Source organism: Gallinula chloropus (assembly GCF_964237585.1).
Source record: "Gallinula chloropus genome assembly, chromosome: 1".
Classification (NCBI taxonomy): Eukaryota; Metazoa; Chordata; class Aves; order Gruiformes; family Rallidae; genus Gallinula; species Gallinula chloropus.
The window spans coordinates 142,346,104-142,367,150 of NC_140085.1; the positions used below are offsets into that span (position 1 = coordinate 142,346,104).

Below are 21,047 nucleotides of genomic sequence, written 5' to 3' on the forward strand. Positions count from 1 at the left end.
CAGCTTCCTCTGGCAATGAGCTCCACAATTTAATTATGCATTGTGTGAAAAAGGACTTCATACTGCTTGCTTCACTGTCTGCCTGATCAGCTGAGTGCTCCTTTGTTTTTTACAGCATGAACAGTAACAAATAATCATTTAGGTGGCCTCTGACTTCATATACATCTATGGTATCTTTCCTCCTTCCCTTGTCTTCTTTCCAGACTTAAGTGTCCCAGGCTAAGCCTCTATCTTCCTACCAATGCCATTTCATACTTCTAATCATCCCTGTAGCCCTCTCCTATACTTCTATCTAGCTCTCAAGTTCTTTGAGATGGAAGAGACCTGCACAAAATTTACAGGATGTGGATAGACCGCAGATTTCTTCAACACTGCACCCATCTTGTTTTGTCCTATTAATTCCCTGGTTGTCTTTAGCACTTGTTCACCTTTCCGACCTCTGCTGAGCATCCACAGTGACTCTGAGATCTTCACTGTAAGGATAATGGCAAATTTACCTACCACTGTTGTGTGTATTTTGAGAGCTCTCCCCATGGCTATTTTTTATATTCAGAAAGAGAACAGATTAAAAAGAAAAAGTAAACAAATCCTTTGCACCAAAGGAATGGTACAGAACCTATTTGTTCTGATCTAGAACTAGACACCATCAGGAATATCAGATTTAAAATATGATCAAGCAGGTGCCTACATTTTGACATACTCTCACTATGTCTTTCCTACCTTAAATGTCAACTGGTGGGTTTGTAGGCGTGCTAATTCATTGGCATGTTTCTGGGCAATGCTAAACTTCCCAGCTCTGGCTGATGTCAAAAGGAGTCAAGAGCGGCTAGCCCTCATAGAATTGAACCTGAAAAGTATTGTTCTGGTAACTGTTTATACTATGTGACATTGTCACTTCCATACTCTTTGTGGAGCTTGATGTTGGGAAAAATGAATTTCTGGAGAGGTTATGAAAGATCAAGGATGCTATAATGTCATCATAATTACATGTAACTTGGGCATCAGCATTACATAAAAGCATATTGAATGCTTACTTAACATAACATTTGAATAAATCATGTTTAAAATCATGTTCACTGAAAAATTTATTACAGCTCGAGCCACATAGTTTAAGCTTCTCATACATAAACATTTTTGGCATTATTTATGAAAACTTGGCTTGCATCCACTTAATTTATACTTTAAAAAATAAGAGATAGCTATGTGAATCTTACATTTATAGCAGAAACCTCCATCGTCTGCTGCTTACTGAGGCTTCAGCAGATCTACAATGGTAATTCAATAACTGTGTCTATAATATCCTGGGAGTTTTAAACACAGTTTCCCATTTTTGCATTTGGCATTTCAGTCTGTACTTTCTTACTTTTCTTGATAGGCATCTAGGCACTAAAAATAATTCATTACTGCCTATCACGCTGTGTGACAATGATGCCCTTGAATACCTAACCTAGTTAGCACGGGGTGAACCTCCTTGCAAAAGGGAAACGTGAATGTGATTGACTCGTTTGTGTGGATGCCTCATTGCTTCTGAAGTTTCTGGGGGGAAGGTTTGCAAGGTGGGTTAAGCAGTCTTGAGGCAGAATCTCGGAGGCAGCTCTTCCAGGGAGGAAGATTTACAGTGAGGTTTTGCATCTAGCTGTTACAGCCAATGCTTAATGCACCAAAGCCACGTAGTATGGTCTTAATTTGGTCTCCATTGTGTATGCTGGGTCAAGCAACAAAAACAGTTTCTTCACTTCAAAATGAAAAAGCCTCAAATATAATGAGGCATGCATTCTCTAAGCCCGTGGAGAAGTTTAGCATCACATTTGTTTTCCTTTCTGTTTGTAAATAGCTCGTATGAGGTGTTCCGAGTTCTTTCCAGAGTAGAAAAATCAAGTATTTTTTCTCAATAGTGGCATGCTTTCAGAATCTGAAGCTGATCTATCTCACTTTCTTCTTGTTCGCATTATCTTCCAAGCTATAAATATTAGCCTTTGTATCTATATTTTCATGCTGAATCATTTTGTTAGATACATAACATCAAGAGTACTTGTTAAGCATTCTGTGATTCACTAGCATGGCTTTGTGTTCTGGCCTTAATCCAGAAAGGGCTATTACATTTCACTCTCCTAAAGATTATTTTCAAATGAATATGATATTTAACTTCATTTCTGCATTTATGTGATCTTGTAGGATTTAAATGCGTGACACAAAGTGATGATCGATGTTTAAAATTTATCTTACATTTAGTTAAGAGACTGGCAACTCCAGAAACATCATACAAACTTAACAGCTTTCCTGCTTCTTTGCTGTCCACTCTCCATTGGCAGAGATACTCTTTGGGGAACCCCAACCCCAAAACATCTTGGTCTAATAAAACTTTGGAGGGCAATATGCTCAATGTACTCAAAGAGATCGAGCCTCTCTTCCCATTAAATCACCAGGGATGGCATTTCTTTTATGCAATGTCACATACCCAAAAGTCAAACATCCAGCTAGGAGGAGGCTATGTTCACAGTTACTAGGTGCTTCTGGAGAGTGATTCTTCTACACTGCTTTAGTTTTTTGGCCTTTGGAGCTTCTTTCAGTCTTTGGACTCCCTCCCTCCCCTCCCCTGCCCTGATTATTAAAGTAGCTTACAGTAACTGGCTCGAACGTACACATTTGATTTCTGATGCTTACATCAGCAAGGAGGAATCCCAGCTGGAGACATTCAGAGTCATGGTATCCTCCAGAAATGGTGAAGGCTTTTAAAAAAAGCACAGAAAGTTCTTATTTTGCAGTTCAGGAAAGTCCTAACGTACCAGTATGAGTTTTTCACGGTATATTTTCCCATGTTACATTGAGTGAGCCTTGAAGAGATCTGTGGGGAGGGGGGGTAGGGGAAAAGACGAGCTACTATTTTTGTTACTTTAATATCCTAAATGCAAAACATTAGCTCTTTCTAGCAACAAAAACTCCACCAGCAGCAATACCGAAACCATATGCCCTCCATTTGATTTACCATCAATGACTGCCTGGCTGCACACAGAGCCTCTCTGCTTAATAGTGGCTCTAGGCAAGTGCATGTAGAATATTCAAAGCAGTTTTGTTCTTTTATTAAAGTTGTGATAAGGATGCAAAGCATTTTAATGGGAATAATCAATTATATAATGATATTCATATACAACAAAGTGCTTTTAATAGAAGTACTTTTAATGCGGCGCTTTTGTGACGGGGGAATTACTTCTGTAATGCTTTCAGAAGCGTGTCTTCTGTTGGTGCCCGGCAGACAGCAGCAGTAGGAGACTTCTGGAAGTGATGAACTCCATTTACTCTTCCCTCGCAAGATGGCATTTTTCAGTGCAGGGACCAAAGGATTTTACCACTCTGCTGAATAGGAGAATTTCAACATCAAGATGTGCCTGCATTTTTGTAAGAGAAGGGGAAAGTGGTGTGCATCATTAGTCTGACATAAAGCCTGTTGAGAAACTTCAACGTTTAAAAGATGAGTTTTGACTCCCTGTTACATTTGCCTATTTTCCTGATCTCCCTTTGGTGTTGTCACCTCCCTTCCAAAACAAGAAGTTAATTCTATCCCGCCATTGGCATTTTTTTGCTGATGGATGTCAAAAGTTATAAACACAGGGTGGCCATACAAAATGTTTTGCACTCTTCTGTAGGTTTTAATGAATATATTAACATAAGCTGTTAGTTTATGCAAGTTTCTTTTTATCTTATGGGCATGCATATATTTGGGTAAGGGGATTGAGAAGTTATGTATCTGTTCTGAAAGCAGACATGTGACTATGATCAGGGGGTATATTTGGGTCAGTGTTGAGGCATCAGATGCCTTTTCTCTGCTTTTCTTCCCCTCCTCAAGAAATTAGCCCACGCTTATACCAAGTTTCAGGGGCCCAGACAACTAAGAAGTGTGGAGACTAAGTAAACCTGCACTGGAGACTATCAATCAAATCACAAAATAGCATGCTCCGTTGTGGTCACAGGCATGCAGTACTATATGATGTTTAAATCCAGGGCCATGTGGCTTGTGAATCCTGACACCCAGAACTATCAAAAAGAACATAAGATACTGTGAAATTTGGGGTAGGATTCATCTGAAGATTAGATGTCGGTGTCCACATGAGGACTGGGTGATCCCATTATGTCAACAGAGATCTAGTCAACTTGGTTAATGGAGCCTATGGATAGAAAGCTGGGGATCCTTCTCTTGGGTGGAATCTGATCCGTGAGGCTCAGCCCAGTTCCCCTATACAAGCATTCGGAGCCATTGGGATGCTCCAAGGTTACCTCTCCAGTAGAGCATGGGTATCATCACATAGGTCCTGCATTGTAACTGACAGGTCTGTGCAGAATCTCAATAACTCAGGTCATATTTAATGGACTAGATGGTGACATCTAACCTGAGCCTTTCCCAGCCCTACCAGTTCTGTGTTAGATGGCTGGCTGTTTCCAGAGGATGCAAGACATGAGACATGTCCCTAACCAGTGCACAAGGGAGCCGGGCATTCAAAGTATTCAGCTGTTAACATCCTTTAGCCAGTGCATATTTAATGTAAAATGCATAACCACTCCAGGAACAGGGACCAAACTCAAGGTCTACCTTTCCCATCTAAGTGGAGCTTAATGCATTCAAACTCAGGATCATTTACCCCATGCTTTTAGTTGCTTCTCTTTAACTTCTCTAAGCAGACAGGTAAAGTAATGTGGAGAGACATAAATCAGATTGTAAGATACAAATCAATACTTATTATGGAGTGCCCCTTACATTCATCACGCCTTCTCAGAAACTACTTAGCTAAAACTTATATTTTATTGCTGATTCCAGAAAAGCCAACATATTTCAGACAATATCTCCTCTTCTTCTCTCTTAAGTCAGTGATACTACTTCAGAAGAGTCCTTTGCTCCCACGTAGAATCACTGAGGCTTGAAAACACCTTTAAGATCATCAAATCCAACTGTCAACTTGTCAACATATTTGAAATAGTCCAACAAAAATTTCAGGATAAAATCTCATTTTTTTTTAGTTAAAGACAGTAAAGTGTATTCTGCAAAGCCATGTGGATTTCAATTTTAAAAGCTCAAAAATAAAGACTTAAGTTTCAAATTTTCAATATTTTCAGTATTTTATTTTTTTCAACAACCTCAATGTTTAAACACACATAAAAGTATTAAAACCATCAGAGATAAAGTATTTCATTTTACATTTAATGCATTGCATTAGCCTTCAGTGCATTGTTTTCATTTGGCTTATAAAAAAATTAATGAAATAACGGAATTGGATAATGTTCATCTGGATCAATTAGAAACCTTTTCTGAAAATTATTCACATAGCTCTATTGAAACCATATTGTTGCATTGTGTTTTTCACAAAAGCAGTGACTATTTTTTTCCTTTTTCATTTCTTGGCAACAGAGTCATGGATCTATAATTAAAAACCCACTTAGACAATCTCCAAAAGATTATTACAATCTTGTTATGTCAGGGGTTGAACAGTCAATTTATAGATTTTTTTTCCCCTCTTAAATTCTACAATGATGGTCTGAAAAACCTTCAAGTCCCGAAACTATGTTTTGTTTTGGCAATGGACACAGAGCATGCAAATGATATTCTCTCTTTCTCTCTTTTTAGGAATGCAGTTGAAGAAAACAAAAAACTGTATGCAATTTATGACACAAGGTGAGTAACAAAAAGCACTTTAAAACTGCGATTCTTCTCTGTAAGTGGAATGTTAACCCTTTGAAATGTTGAAAATTATTGTTAACATTTAATTTTTTTTTTTCTCTGCCACAAAGTAATCTTTAAATTAAGGCAGAATGACAGACAGTTTAGAACATCATAGCCAAAATTCTGCATCCACCTAATAATGACTCCCCTTTACCTACAGTGATTTCCCTTTATATACAGTGCATATGATGAAGAAAATGCAGTTACACAGCCAGCTTAATGTACATGTTATTCCACAGATGGAATATGGCCCGCCATCCTGATCTGCCTATTAGGAGCTTACCCATGGCTGCTTCCAACGCCAGTGTTTGAGGAATGAGGGTGAAGGGCTGGCTGACACAGCCTAGGGAAAAGTGGATGCATTTAAAAAGACTCGGAGGCACTTCCACCAGCAGAGTGCTGTCTTGGCAGAGCAGGGCTGTGGATACACAGCCTCTGTGTAAACACACCTCCACACTCCTCTCTCTTAAGATTGTCCTTTCCCCTCATCCTTCATGGACTATTTCTTGTTAAGGGTACTCCTTAGCATAAATAAAAAACCCAATCCACCAAACTGTGCAAAGGATAACAACAAGATATACATCACTCAGCTTATTCTTCCCATAGCTGCTTCTTTGCTACTCCAAATTATCACGTCCAGAATTCTTCCTAATATTAGCAAATCAGGACTCATGCCAAGTCCTTTCACTTCACTTCCTTCCCATTGCTTATCCTGTTTTAAATGGGAGTGTTTGCACATAGAAATGGTTTTCTTTCCACCTCACCCCAGTGTTTATTCTTTGTCTTTCTACTTTTCCACTGTTAAAAAAGGGACGCTTGAGTAGAAATGTAGGGATCCAACAGCTCTTGATGTTTTAGATAACCCTCACACAGATGCTTCAGTTAGGATCCTGACTTGATCTTCCTTTAAATATACGTAATACTAAATACCAGCAATGCAACAACTCGCCCTTGTCTTCCTCAGTCCATATAATCTCTTGTACAATGAGGCTTTGGTCTTGACTTGGACTTCTAGCTGCTAGAGTGAAAAAAATGCATAAATAATAATTAGTACAAATGAGACTCATAAAGAGATGGATAAATATGAAAACCCAAAGAAATGGGCTTTATCCTTCTGGTTTTATCTAACCTTAAAGAAAAAAGGTGACTGCTGCGTACTGTTTTGTTAACAATAATGCCCTCCTGACAAAGGCATTTAGATGAAAACACCCAAACACAAACTCTTAAGAAAGAAGTCCTATGTAAAATAGCTCTTCGTCAATTCCAGTTACAGTAAGAAAAATAACTCAGTTACTTGTCTGGTTTTCTAAATAAACTCTGTTTTCATCAGGACAGAGACTTAAAGAATAGTACTTCTAAAGCACCACAGGCTTCTCTAATGTATTTGTGTTATTTCAGTGCATAATCATTAATCTTTATGATGTGAGTTATAAAGAGCCTTGATTATTTCTTCCTCTGCCAAAGTGTCAATGGATTTTTATTTTGATGTGTCTGACTCATTATGTGCATAATCCAGAGGTTTTGCTGCATAAGGAACGGCATATTGCAGGAATTCTCTTTTAAATTCATTCAGATAATGCAAATTTTTGTTCTATATTCTTGAATATGAAGAAAAATAACCATCTGAAAATTAAACAACAGTTCAAAACAATTTGGGTCAAGCCTCTTATTAAAGGCAAATTTGTCCCCATTACTCATATCGATTAACACCTTATTTTTATGTGGCTCACTGAAATACTCAGATCTCCACCATATAAGAACTGTTGACATAACAACATTAATATTTCTATATAATTAAATGAAAACCAGCAAATTATGCAACCAAAGCAAACGGATTCATGCAACACTGTTTGCAATCTGCCCTAAAGAAATGAGGACAAAGAGTATAAACTCACTGCCAGGTACAAACTCAGCATCAACTGTAGAGTATTACTCAACACCAGCAAGTATTACACATGTTTTCTGATAAATATACATAGTAGATAATTATAGTATTGTTTTCCTCACATAGTATGTCCAAGAACCACTGCCTGTTACCTGAACAGGCAAAACACAGCCTAGGAAACTGTCAAAAGTGCAGAGTGTTCCCCGAGCCCTGGTGCCGCATATCCCCTCCCTGGTATCCTCTTGTCACTCTCAAACTCTGCTGCTGCTGAGATACTGTAGGACAGAAGGTAAGAAAGCTGATCTTTCTGAAGGAAATGTATAGTTTCCATTGAATTATATTTTGGCAAAAATGGTCCTCAACTTTTGATTTCATAAAGGGAAATAGAAGTCAGCTTGGGGGAGGGGGGATCAGGAAGAGTTGAAAATTTTCTTGTGGGTTTTGTCCCAGCCAGTTTTATTAATTACACCTTCTCAGCAGGTTAAACCGGCAGGCTATTAAAACTGCTGCAAGGCAGAATAGGTAAGCAGCAGCATGGGTATCAGCCTAGTAAGATTAATGCCCTGTGTTCCTCAGAAGACACCACTTCAGCTGCAGCAGCAGTTCTTCCCACTTTTTTTTTAGTTTCTGTCTCTCTTTTGTATCCCTGAACCCTCTGTGATTGCAGTTTGCTTCAGGACAAGACTGGATCTTTGTCAAAATCATTTAGCTGACAGACAAGCCAGAGAGGAAAATGAAAAAGAAAACGTTCTGATAAGTGATTCTGACCTCAGTGTGTAAGTTTGGTTCTGTTCATTTTGTCAGGTAAACCCTCACCACCACTTTCCAGTGCAAGAGCTCAGTGATGTATTGCTTGGTGTGATCAAATACTTCTTCCCTGATTCTCAAGGCAGTCTTTCTCCTACAGTCTGGTGACTGATAGTGGTAGCACTGCAAATGCATCAGCTGTGAGCAGACCTCTTCTCCAGCCTGCCTGTCATTCCCTCCTCTTCGGTATCTCCACTAGTACTGACAATGATGAAGAAAACTGGAATTTGTTCCAAAATGTTGAGTGGCTCCTCATTGCAATCCCTCTGCCTTCAACAATCCCTGTTCTTTAACGAAGGCTGAGCGCGACCTGTTCCAGCTCCTTCTGAAAGGAGGTGATGGGCGCCTCTACGTAGCATTTTAGCGCAGACCAGGACTGTGCTTGTGAAGTGAATCATTTGATCATCCCCACTTACCGTGCTCTGGTTCACATCTCAGAGCAGTCTCACAGCACGTGAATTCATTTCCTTTCATACAACACTGAGCTGGAAAGCTCACCCCAGCAGCACACTGAATGGGGTCCAACCACTAACGAGCATCTCATCTATGGGACAAGATTAGAACATCTCTTAAGGGGAAAAAAAAACCCCACTCCAACCACAGTGTGTATGGTGTGGGTGTCAGGTCCTCAGCAACAGCAGTTTTGCTCTAGAGACCAGCCTTGGTGCCTGCTAAGCCAGACATAGCTGATGGCAACATTTCAACCCCACTCACCCCAAGGACTTCTTTCACATGTAAGCCTGGCAGGTGTATTCTTCCACATCTATCTGCATTGGCCCAAGGACAATCCTTTTGCTCCTTCACATGTAATGCTTGCCTTTGCAGTTTAGACTTTTCTGTTTCTGAACCGGCCTTTACCAATATTGGCAATGCTAAGGAAGAAAAGAGTATCGCTGTGCTTACCTTATTGAACAGAATTTAATTGGGAGCATAGATCTTAAACTGTCTGGTGGCCCAGAGGCTGGAACATTCCCCAAAGTAGTAGAAACAGTGATGAATACTAGTCCCTGAACTACAACATTAGAAGTCTCATCTTTTACAGGGATAATTTTACTGTATATTTTGCTGGAAAAAGAGCAAGAGTGAGCATGAGCGATGATGAAGGCACCAAGGGGGAGCAGAGAATCGGGTTCCGTTCCTTACACCACTGAATGTTGATTTATTTTATCCAGTAATTAATTCATGAATTACTGGATTATTTATGAAATAACAGTACTTCATAAATAAGAGCCAAATCACTACGCCAGAGAGTCACGTTAACCCTTTCCCTCTCTGCCCTACTTAACTGTGTGCTGAGAAGCGGCACATTTCAAGCAGCAGAGATGAAAACCTCACCCCAAGCTACTGCAGTCTGGGCTGGCATCGGGTGATGCATTCTTGGGATCTTCTTGGATGGAGAACATGCAGGTTCTGACAGTGTGCTCTGCTTTGGTGAATACCAGTGCTCAGACTCCTTCCTGCCACATCTTGGAATAACCTGTTTGCTTTTTGAAAGGAGATGTTTCGGAGCCTAAATCCAGGAGAAAAGTCAGGGTGATGAATTTCAGGGTAGGACAAGGAGTCTATGTCCCTGCCCATTTTATTCATCTTGGAAACACTGAATGGCTCCCCAAAAGTCTTTGCTTCCATTTCCTTAGATACTCCTCACTATGCAGGGCTTTGCTGGGTCTTACCTTTAGACTGTTGCCACAGCAGCTTTGTTCCGAGTCCTTCCTGCAGGCAAAACCCAAAGCGCTGTTTCCACCATAAACGCCCCATGACTGAGAAGTCAAGACACCTTTCATGAAAATCATTGATTGTTTGTAATTTTTGGCATCTTTCAGTTACTGTTAAGGCTAATGGAATCCAAAGCCCCAAGGAAGAAATGCTCCATATCCCACTATCTACTTCCTTGTCCCATCAGCTCCAGCCTGGATTATCTTTAAACTACCCACAAGTAAAAGGAAACAGTTGCTCTGAAAGATCAAGAAGAAAAGTACTTAATTTAAGTGATCAAATATGGCAGACTAAAGCACTGTTGATTCATTCGTACCTCAGATATCTTTCCAAAGTTCCGGGATAGCACATTAATCAGAAGTAGCTTCCTTTAAAAAATTTTATTTCTGTTATAAACCCAACAATCTATTTAAGAAATGTTATTAGTGCTTAAAGGCACTTTTAAACCATGTTAAATTCTTCATAAGAAATATTTTCTTCAGTCGATACTTTCTTTCAGCACTTACAGGGAAAGAACTGAGTTGATACCCTTCCCTAAATTCACTTTCACTTGAGTCTTTGAAAGAACTAGTTTTCAATACCGCCCACCCATATCATTAAAGAAAAATCAGGATCCATGGCCCTCAAATCACATATATATATTATCTAAATATAACACATCTATGTATTATTTTTCTTCTTTTTGAGCCCTTGAGTCATGTATGCTTTGTATCACAATTCTCAAGCTTTCATCATAAGCCTTATTAGTTTTTAACTGAAAGCTAAGATTTTCACTTACTTTATAATCATACTAATTATGGCACTCTTTAAGAATCCAAATATTGCATGACTTAAAGCGAAATCACAAGATTTGGCAATGCTCAGTTAGTTTCTCTATATTTTTTCTTATTGACTATAGGGGTTTATGCTGGTTTTAAAACTGAGCCTGCTCCTCCTTTCATTGGAGTTTTATTATTAACTACAACAGCAACGAGGTCAGGACATAGGCCATGGATGGCACTTGTCTTTCTTTTTTAAGAATTTGTTGAGCAGAGACGAAAAGCCATCCATGCTTTCTGACCTGTACACAACACCACAACATTCCTCAAGTATCCATCCTTTTGCTGGCAGTTTGTCTCAGGAAAGAGCGTATGTAGAAGCAAAAGGTAAGGGGAAAAGTGCAAAAAAGAGACAGTGCTTTTCTCCCTTGACTAGTGAAATGCTGTCACGGACCAGCAGACATCGACTGCAATTTAACCAGGAGCGGGAGCTGGCTAAGTGCATGTTTACACCATCGATAGAGCATGGTGAAGAGGTCTGGCACCGAGAAGGAGCTGGCTCTGGAATCAAAAGCAATATAGCCAAGTCAGCGTGCTTCTGTTTCCATGCCAATTAGTCCTGCTGAAAGGACTAATTAACCTGGAAGGAGGTTAACAATAATAACAACTGTGCTGTCTCCATCCCAAGCAATGATTTATACAAAGTTAAGAGCACCCAGAAGCTCACAGGCACCACAACAGAGAGCCCGCAGCTCTCACCCTGCGTCCCTTTGATACCAGCGCAGTTGCCCTTCATCACTGCCCCACACAACGTTTGTCTGGCAAAACACATGATCTATGTCTGTGTCGATGGCACCCACCCAGGCTTGTCTGAAGAGCCCAGTGCCTCTCCATACATACCACACCCCTGGCCGTGGCTGGGGCACCCCGCCACCCCATGCCTGCCCGGGATAGGGTCCCGGCCCAGCCCCCTCTCCTGCCCCAGGGGCCTCCCACCCGGCACGGCTCCCAGGACACGCTGAGGGGCGGGTGGGCGCAGTCACCCCTCTTGGGGCAGGCCGAGGGGCAGGGTAGGGCGGCCTGTCTGTCCCATAGCTGAGGCCAGGCCCCCACGCTCTCAGCCCGGCCCGGCGTCGGGCGGGCAGCCCCCCTTCTCACCCGGTTCCAGGTAGGTCCCGGCGAGTTGCCCTGGTCCCGCTCCCACCGCGGGGATGTCCTGGCCTTCCCGAAGAGAAGGAACAGCCTGCGGAGAGCCCCCTGCGGGGGCTGCAAGGGGACACCCCTGCCTCAGGGCGGGTGCCGCGGGAGTCACCACCCCCTGATACCAGCCCCGGCCAACCCCGCTCCCCACGGTGCCCCTCCCCGGGCTCTCCGCCGGGGAGGGGGGAACGGCGGCGCCCTCCCCTCCCCTCCCGGCTGGCGGGAAGGCGGCGGGGCGTGCGGCGGCGTGCGGGGACGGCGGGCGCAGGGGAGGGGAGGGTAGGGTAGGCAGGCGGCCGGGCTCCGGCGGAGGGCGGCTTCCTCCGGGGCTCGGCGGCGTCCGGCCGCGGAGTGGGCGCTGCCGGGTGCGCGGGAGGCTCCCGCCGGCCGGGCAGCGGTGCCGGGGCAGCGGGTGGGGGAATTGTTGTTTTATTATTTTTGGGGAGGGGGGGGGGTGGGAGGGGGACGAGGACTGTCGCCTCCGCCTCTTCCTCAGCGGCAGCTGGGGCAGCCGAATCGCAGCGGCGGCGGCGGCTGCTGCTGCGCGGAGAGAGCACGGAGCGGAGGGATGTGGGGCTTTGGAGGAGGCAGGATCTTCGGGATCTTCTCCGCTCCCGTCCTGGTGGCCGTGGTCTGCTGCGCCCAGAGGTAGGAGCCAGCATACCCCGGCGGCGGGGCGGGATGCGTTTCGCCAGGGGAACAAGCTGATGCGCTCCTTCCCCACCCCACTCCCCCCCCCCCCCCCGACCCCGTCCCCCCGTTTTTCTCTCCCTCCGTCACCCCCGTCTCCCCGCACCCCGTCCTCTGCCTCCCCCTCCTGATTCCCACCCCCCCCTCCCCGTCTCTCGCCCCCACAGTGTGAACGATCCCGGCAACATGTCCTTCGTGAAAGAAACTGTGGATAAATTGTTGAAAGGCTACGACATCCGCCTCCGGCCGGATTTCGGAGGTGAGTCCCCACTGCCCGGGTTCGCCGCCCGGAGCCCCCCTTCCCTCCGCGCCGCCCCGGGGTTTCAGCCGCTCCCGCACGGCGGAGCCGGCTCCCGCACCCCCGCTGCCGCGGTCCCTCTGGCCGCCAGGTCCCCGGTAACGGTCTCCTCTGCCCGCAGGTCCGCCCGTTTGCGTGGGGATGAACATCGACATCGCCAGCATCGACATGGTTTCCGAAGTCAATATGGTGAGTAGCGGGGGTGGGGGAGCCCAGCCGGCGCCGGGGCTGCTGCCCGGCGGGGTCACAGCCGCCCGTTCCCCGTCGCTCCCTTCGCGGCGGCCGAGCTGAGCGGGTCGCCGAGCGCTGCCGTCTCCACCTGCAAACTTTATTCCCCCTTTCCCCTCCCGCTGCCGGCGGGTATGCGTTGTCCCGGCCGAGCCCGGGGGTGCCGGGCCGCCTGAGCACCCCCGCCCTCACCTCTCCGTTTCCTCCCGGCTCTGCCGGACCTCCGGCGCCAGCCGCGGCCCCGCAGCCGGCGGGGTGCGGAGCGGAGCGGGCTGGTGACAGAGGTCGACGGTGTTACCGGGGCCGGTGGCGGAGGGCCGCGGCCGTCGGCATCTCCCGGCTTCTTGCGCGGTTCGGGCATCCCAGAAACGCAGCGTGACGGTGGCGATAAACTCTCGACATGTGCGAGCGTGTCAGTTACTGTCGTGCCTCCCGAGCCGGCGCGATTGCCTGCGGGCTTCGGGGGGACTGTAATCTTGCTGTGGCAGAGGGATGGTGTTCGGGGCTGCCAGGTTCGCTGGGGAAGAGGCAGGTGTTTGGTGCGGTTCTGCCCTTTGGTCCCCGGGTCTGCGTAGTTTGGGGTTGGAAGGTAGAATGGCTGTTTCTTGTCCTAATCCTACGTCTCAGATGGGTTTTTTTTTCCTCATGCTGCTGGGCAAATGACTTACTCTGCCTGTATCTCGGATTGTTCCCTTTCCAAACCTGCGGTGAAAAGGCCGGTCTGCTCTGCTATTCTGTAGTTATATTTATGGCATTAAAAAGAATAATCTGCATGTTTGGAAGCTGAGCTCTCTTCCAGTAAATATGACACTAACACCAGCACCCACCCTTCCTTCAGTGCACTGTTGCAGTGTTACTAGCTGGCATAGCGTGGCTTTACACAGGGTCTGTGTGTTTTCCTTAATCCTCCCCCTTCTTTCACCCACTCCACTCAAAATTCTAGGATAGAAACTTTTTGCTCTACTTCCAGTCTTTTAAAAAAATGGCTTTAACGGAGATGCGGTTACCTGTTTTCAGCTGAAAGTGCTCCTGCTGTCTTTCTACTCATCCAGGAAGGATGAATAAGACGGCTCTCACTTAGAAGAGTTTATTTTAGGCTTCCTGCAAATTCAGGCAGCTGCGGAGACACCTTATATATTCCACAGACTTTTCTTTTTGTACCTGTAGGATTCCTTCTCCAAAAAAAAAAAAAAGCTGAGTTTTTGATGAATAATTGAAAACCTGACTTACTATCCCCAGTGCCACCTTCCCCACCTTTGGCTGTACTTCACACTTAGGGGAGCGCTACACTGCGCATTAAATTAATATATAACGCTTTGTGTATGTGAAGTGTCACATAAGCAATAAATATCATTGAAAGGCAGACTGAGATTGGAGAGAACATGATGGTGCTTTTCTTGTGTCGTCCTCCCCCCCCAACCACCAGCTGTGGGAAAGCCTGTTAGGTTTAAATAACAACTTGTCCAATCCACTATAGCAGGGATGTAAGGAAAAGTAAGTAATTACACTGCTTGTTGTTCTGCTAGACTGGGTAATTAGATCTTGAATAAGAGAAGAGCTCCTCAAGAGGATGGGTGCCATCCTCTTCTTTCCCTTTAGTTTCTAGCTGGCCCACAAGTCAATGCCCGACGTTTCCCAGTAGTTGCCAGAGCTGTAAAGAGGGTTTTTTTTCATGTCCTCTCATGGGGCAATTAAGAGTTTGAAAAGTTTCAGTATACATCTTGCAACAGAAACAAATACATGTTTCTGAAGGGAGTCGCTAAAGTACTATTGTTACAAAAACTGTGTTAATCTACTTAAGGAAGGGTGATCAAAAAGGGCTTCTGGTTGGTGAACACCTTACTACAACTGGACTTTGGGCTGAGCTTGTTTCTTCTCCCTGTGCAAGAAGTAATCTCTGACTACGCACAGCTATATTCAAGTATTGAGGTGGTTGCTTCCACTTGTTTTGGGTAACTTTATGCTGATCTGCAAAGATTTTTGAGTAAATATCAAGAAACAAGGAATAAGGATGAATCACATGATCTTTTCAAGATTACTGAAGTATACACTCCAAGATAGAGATTTGGAAGTGGAAAAAATAAATCACAGTTTGTTTGAAGACCTGAGGCATAGCTCTTGAACTTCATGCTGGTTACCAACTAAACTTTTAATCTTTGACCTGTTCTTTCATTTAATTCTAAGCAGATATTGTGAGCATTGACCTTTAGCCTCATCAGCTATTGAAATGTCTTACAAGAATTTCTCTCTGTGAACTGTGGTATGTGGACATTAATTCATTTGATTTAAATCTAGACATTGGTGTAACCTTTTATAAATTAGCTTGTTAAAATTCATCTCTATATTAAAAATAAAATAACTAGAGAATTAACATTCTTCAATTTTATGAATATAAATAAAAAGTTATTACAGAAAGCTTTATTATAATAAAGCCTTATTGGGAGCATTTAATGTAGCTTTCAGTGATATGACAATTCTTTGTAACAACAATTACAGCCTGTATCATGCTCTCTTCTATTCTTAATCAAACTGTAGGCTTACATATAATATATTCCTCTATGCATCTTCAGTTACTAGTTATTAATTTGGCTTTCTGGCATTAAAAATATATATATTTGTGTATTTTTAGTCTTTCTGGTGCAAGTTTTTAAAAATCCTTTGCCCTCCAAGCATCCAAGCTACCTGTAGCTATTTTTTTTAGAATGGACTTATTGAGTAGTAATGTGCATCTTCCTCAGATTACATGGAAGAGTTCACATTTTCCTTTACTTTTGATGCTGAAATGCTAAACTGGATCAGGAGGACTGATGCAAGTATCAGGACTGCACAGCATCAAATTGTTTTACTGAAAAGTTTTAAATAAGCAGTTTCTATTCAATCTCATATAATCTTGAAAATACTGAGTAGCATTATCGAAATTGTTCCTCTGCTATACTGTTTGCATCAGACTCAAAGTATTAAACATTTCTGAAGCAAAGATAACATGCTTTGATATTTATACCTTGAGTTACAGGTGTGGTAGCAAGAATGAATTAAAGAAGTGGTATGCAAGAAATGCATTGTTAAAGGAAGGGCTGCAGCCTGTTAATGATCTACACATAAACATATATACATATAGAAATATATAAGGAGATCTCCATACATGCTTTATTTCCTTGCTTTACCCGGGCATGCTTTCTCATTATTATTTGGCCATTTCACAAATTATACCTGTAATTGGGTGCTTAACCACCTTCCTGTTTTTGTGCATACCTCCAATAATTGCATTTAAAACTGCTGCAAATGCTTGTAAAATGTACAGTAATGTACATCTCCAAACAAAATACCAATCAATAATAGCAGAAGTAATACTGAGAAAAATGCTGTAAGTTGTTTTGCAAATAAAGGGTTTGGAAGATTACTGTTGTCAGATTTCAGTAATTTAGCTTTGTAATTGATCATTTTACATGATTTGGGTTGATTGTGTTCTGTACTTGCTGTGTTTTAGAGGTATCTTTTGCTTACATGATGTACATTGAACAAGAAATAGTTCCTGTGCTTTTTACTACTCTGCCAGCCTATTTCCAATCTGACAGGATCCACAGTTTGTAATATTTTTACAGGCTGATTCTTGTTCAATATTTGCTCTGTGAATCAAATGCATTAGTTCCAGGCATATAATTTTCAAGAACCCAAATACTCCTGCAGCTTTTTATCCTTAGGAAGTTAAATAATCAATATGCTGAGTCTCCAAATAACCCCCTCTTTAAACTCGTTGTTATAGCTGTGAGACTAAGGTGCCGTGCTTTCATTTTCCCATCATTTTAGAATGTAGTTTGTAGTTTATGGGAGGTAAACCTATAAAATGGATAGAGGAAATGAGGGGATCAGTGCAAAAATGGACCTTTCTCCTTAGAGATAATGTTTTGCAGAGGATAGTATGATCTCCTGTAAGAAAGGAAACTTGTGCTACAGCTCTCTAAAGTGCTGTCTGCATTCTCTTTGTGTATGGACAGAATTTTTCAAAGGCTCTAATTTTGATAAAATTAAACTCAAACCTGCAAAATCCAGGAGGAATCATTGGCTAGATAGTCATCCTGCTCTTTTGAGAATACCTGTACTTGGAAAATTAGGAGTTGTTATTTCTGAAAAAGATGTAAGCTGTTCTATGCTAACACTGTCATTTTTCATTTTTATATGTTCCATTCTACAACTGCAAGTATGCACATGGACTTCATTGGGTGCCTGCTGAATTTTACAGCAATTTTGACACCTTTCTGACAAACTGTGTTTTAGATGCTGCTCTAAGGTCAATTAAAGTTCTTGCTCACCGAGGGCAAATACTGTCTGTCTACTTTCCTCAGACAGCAATGCATAAATAATTATTTTTAAGTGAACTAATTCATACTTCACCTGAAGTACTGAAGGTACAAGACCTCCGTACTTCTGTTGATGAGATTTCTCACATCTTACTTTAGATGTCTACAGACTGGGGTTCAGTTCATGTAAATTGGGAGGTATACAATTTGATGTCTGAATGAGAGCTGGGTTGCTACGCTTTACAGCTGTAGTTAATGGGGATCTATAACAGAATGCTTAGGCAAAGGTGTCAACTGTCATTTTGGCTTCATGGCGTCATACTTAAAATTTCCACTCCAGATTGGTGCAAGTCCCTGGCCACGTCTGTGTGCTCTGTGCACATGTGTTAGACCGACACCAGCTCCTGAAGTTGAAACAACTGAATCTTATTCTTGTCCATACGGGTGATGTAATCCAGAGAGCTATTTATCTTAAAATAAAGACAGCACTTCTGAGATACTTAAAGCACTTCAAGGTATCCTGTTTGGACTCCAGATGCCTCTCCAGAAGGGCGGGGGCCCCCTATAGATCCTGTGCTGTACATGTCAGGCCAGTGCAGAGGTTTTGCATAATCCAGAACATCCAAAATGGCACCAGGAACCCTTTCTTAGGTAATAATTGTTCCCTAGCTGTCCAACCAAGAAGTTCAGCCTTCAGGCTCCTTCTGGATTTGGGAGGATATAGGCACTATGTTCAGAGATATCTTAGACATGTGTGGGGTTTTGTTTGGATTTTTGGTTTGCTTTTTTTAAAAAAAAAAGATTGTAGGATTTGTCCTTCTGATAGGTGTCCTTCTTTCCTGAAAGGCTGTGGAGTCAAGGCAACTTGGTTGGTCTTTGAGTGGCTGCAGCTAGGCAGTGTAAATTAACCTACGTTTCCTGTTGAATATGTAGTTTATTATTTCCTGCCATAAACAGCTACTTTCCAAGTACTTTACAAACAGAATCTCAAAGTTACGTCATGCAGGAAATCATAACGAGTTGTGACATACTTCACTTTGAAGATTCAGATGGAGAAATTAAATGAGTTGTACTAATAGAGTGATTACATAATCATTTTTATTGCAAACACAAGTTTTCTAGCTAGAAGATTCATGTGTGCTGTGCTTATAACTTGAGCACAAATCACAAGGGTATAAAATAGAATACATACTGATTTTTGCTTTTATATATTTTATAATTTAACATACACAGCGAGACTGCTAGATAATACTAAATAGATATGGCAGACAAAGCATCTAAATCATTTTGTGTGTCTGTGTCTATATATATATATGTATGCATGTGATAGATGAGAAAAAGAAAACAAGAAGAAGAAGAAATAAATATTGCCCAAGCAGGGAAGCATCTCCAGAGGCCAGTATAGCCCTGCAGTGCTATCACTGTGCGGGTGATAAGCCAGCAGCTGTCCACAAAGAGCTGGCAGCAGCGGGCGCTGCTCCTGAAGGACAATCTATCTGAGCAGCTTACCTGCCTTCAAGTTGCCAGCAGGCAACAAGAGCATCCTTCCTTCTAATCCTCTCTTTCGTCCCCTTCCATTTTTCTTCCTCAGGACAGTACCTGTGAAATCCCCCAGCCTGCCTGACTCCCTCTTTCCACTCCTGTCATGTCTCATAGTTCCTGTTGACAAGAGCTCGTAGCAGACGGTGTGATAGGGGAATGATTCCTGTTTGACCAGGGGAATTGATGACAGGCTTCTGCTTATCCGCAGAGGAAAGCGGTTCCTGTGAAGGGGAAGAAATACCTGCCTGTGCAGAGACAAGGAGGTAGTTAATGTTACTGCAAGGTGGCAATAGGCTTTTTAAAAGCCAGCTCCAGCTGCCAAGGTTGAATCATCCTGACTTAGATGATGAAATAAATGAAATCTGTGATGACATCAATGTGGAACGATTGCAAACATTTCAGGGGACAAAAAGGGAATTAGAAATTATGTTTACAAATTAGAGAAATGGCCCTAAATAAAGAAGGAGCAAGCACAAAGTACTGCATTTTGTAGGGAAGGAAGAATCTAGTATTTAAAATGAGAAGGAATTGGCTAAGCAGCAATGCAGAAAAACAAAAGGTTGTAGAGGTTTTAGTGGACCAGCGTAAAGCAAGTGAAAAAGTTAATCCCAGTCAGAAGTGCAATACAATTGAAAAAGGATACATCCTACTTTTTAATAGGTAAATAGTCGTGTCATTCACAAGACACGGGGATTTCTCCCTCCGCCATTAGGGAAGCCTGAGCAAGAATGCCGTGTCCAGTGTTTTTGCACTGGCTTACCTGGAGATGTAAATGAGCAGGAGGTGTAAGTAAGGAAAACAAATGTGTCTAATTAAAATAATTAGAAAACAGGGTATATGCAGCGATGTTGAACTAAATGGGTTGGTTTGGCACTGACAAATAGGGTGGAGAGAGGACATAAATTTCCCAGTATGTAGGAAGCTATGGTGAGAGTAGGATGCTATTTAAAACCAATTGAAGTAAGATCTGAAGAAATTAATGAATTGATTTCAGATTAGTTTTCAGCTAGCTACGTGTGTTGTAGCATCTGCTTTGTCACAGGTTTTCAAGAAGAGTCTAGAAAAATACTCTTCCAGTGGTGTGGCTCTTGCCTCTGGAGAGCTGGCTGGTGCTTTGAGATCTTTTCCAGCTCTGTATTTCTGTGAATCCATGCTCTGATTTAATTATTATTTTCTGTCAGTGCTCCCCTGAGTTGTTCACACACAGGTGTCTTGGTGTGGCTACAGATGCCCCTGCTGGTTTCGTGCTGATGCTGGAGAAGATCAGGAGGCTCCCATAGGTCATTTGTAATATATGCCACTGACATAAAGATACGCCACGCCCTCTGAGATGCCATTAGTTGCCAGCATTGTGTCTGTATCTTCTTCGTGTTCCAGGTGTCATTGCATTGATTGCAACAGGCATCACATGCATGTCCTTTCAAATATACTGGTCATAAAAAAAGGGAAAAAACTGAAAAAAAAAAAAAAAAGGAAGAGTTGTAACATACAAGGTCAGGACTTCTGTCCATGTAACCATAAGTAATTTTTACCTGTTGACAGCCTTTCATCATGCACAAGTAAAGAAGAAGTACAACATTTTAAGTTGTCCAACCAGAGTGGAAAATTCATAGGAACTGTATGGATTTATACCTACTCTCTGCCTAGCAATTTTTCAAATTCCTTTGAAGGCAGAAGAAAAGAGAGAAAGCAGAGTGATATTTATATGAAAATTTTTATTCATGCACTGAGTGCTTATTCAGATAATGTCTGTAGTCATACAGAAAGCTTAGCGATTGGAAAAGGCACGGCAGAAAATCTCATGATTGGCAGAAGACAGTGTACAAGCACAGGAACGTCTGTGACACATCTGATTAAAGGTGCATCCAGCCAAGTGCCCTGACTGATTCTGACCAGTGGTGGATGCTTAAGGAAG

General features: G+C 42.6%; 1 protein-coding gene across 2 annotated transcripts in view; it reads left to right on the plus strand.

Annotated features, from left to right (window-relative positions):
* Positions 1 to 21,047, plus strand: part of GABRB3 (gamma-aminobutyric acid type A receptor subunit beta3) — a gene marked incomplete at both ends in the record, with an annotated part of 193,959 nt that overhangs the window by 69,634 nt on the left and 103,278 nt on the right. The window contains 3 exons of one of the 2 annotated variants that reach the window (XM_084269653.1): positions 5,615 to 5,662; positions 12,934 to 13,025; positions 13,186 to 13,253. In XM_084269653.1, the coding sequence (XP_084125779.1) occupies positions 5,615 to 5,662; positions 12,934 to 13,025; positions 13,186 to 13,253 (208 nt within the window). Of the gene's footprint in view, positions 1 to 5,614; positions 5,663 to 12,644; positions 12,725 to 12,933; positions 13,026 to 13,185; positions 13,254 to 21,047 lie in introns of those variants that run through there. The other variant, XM_084269654.1, reaches the window with a different exon arrangement.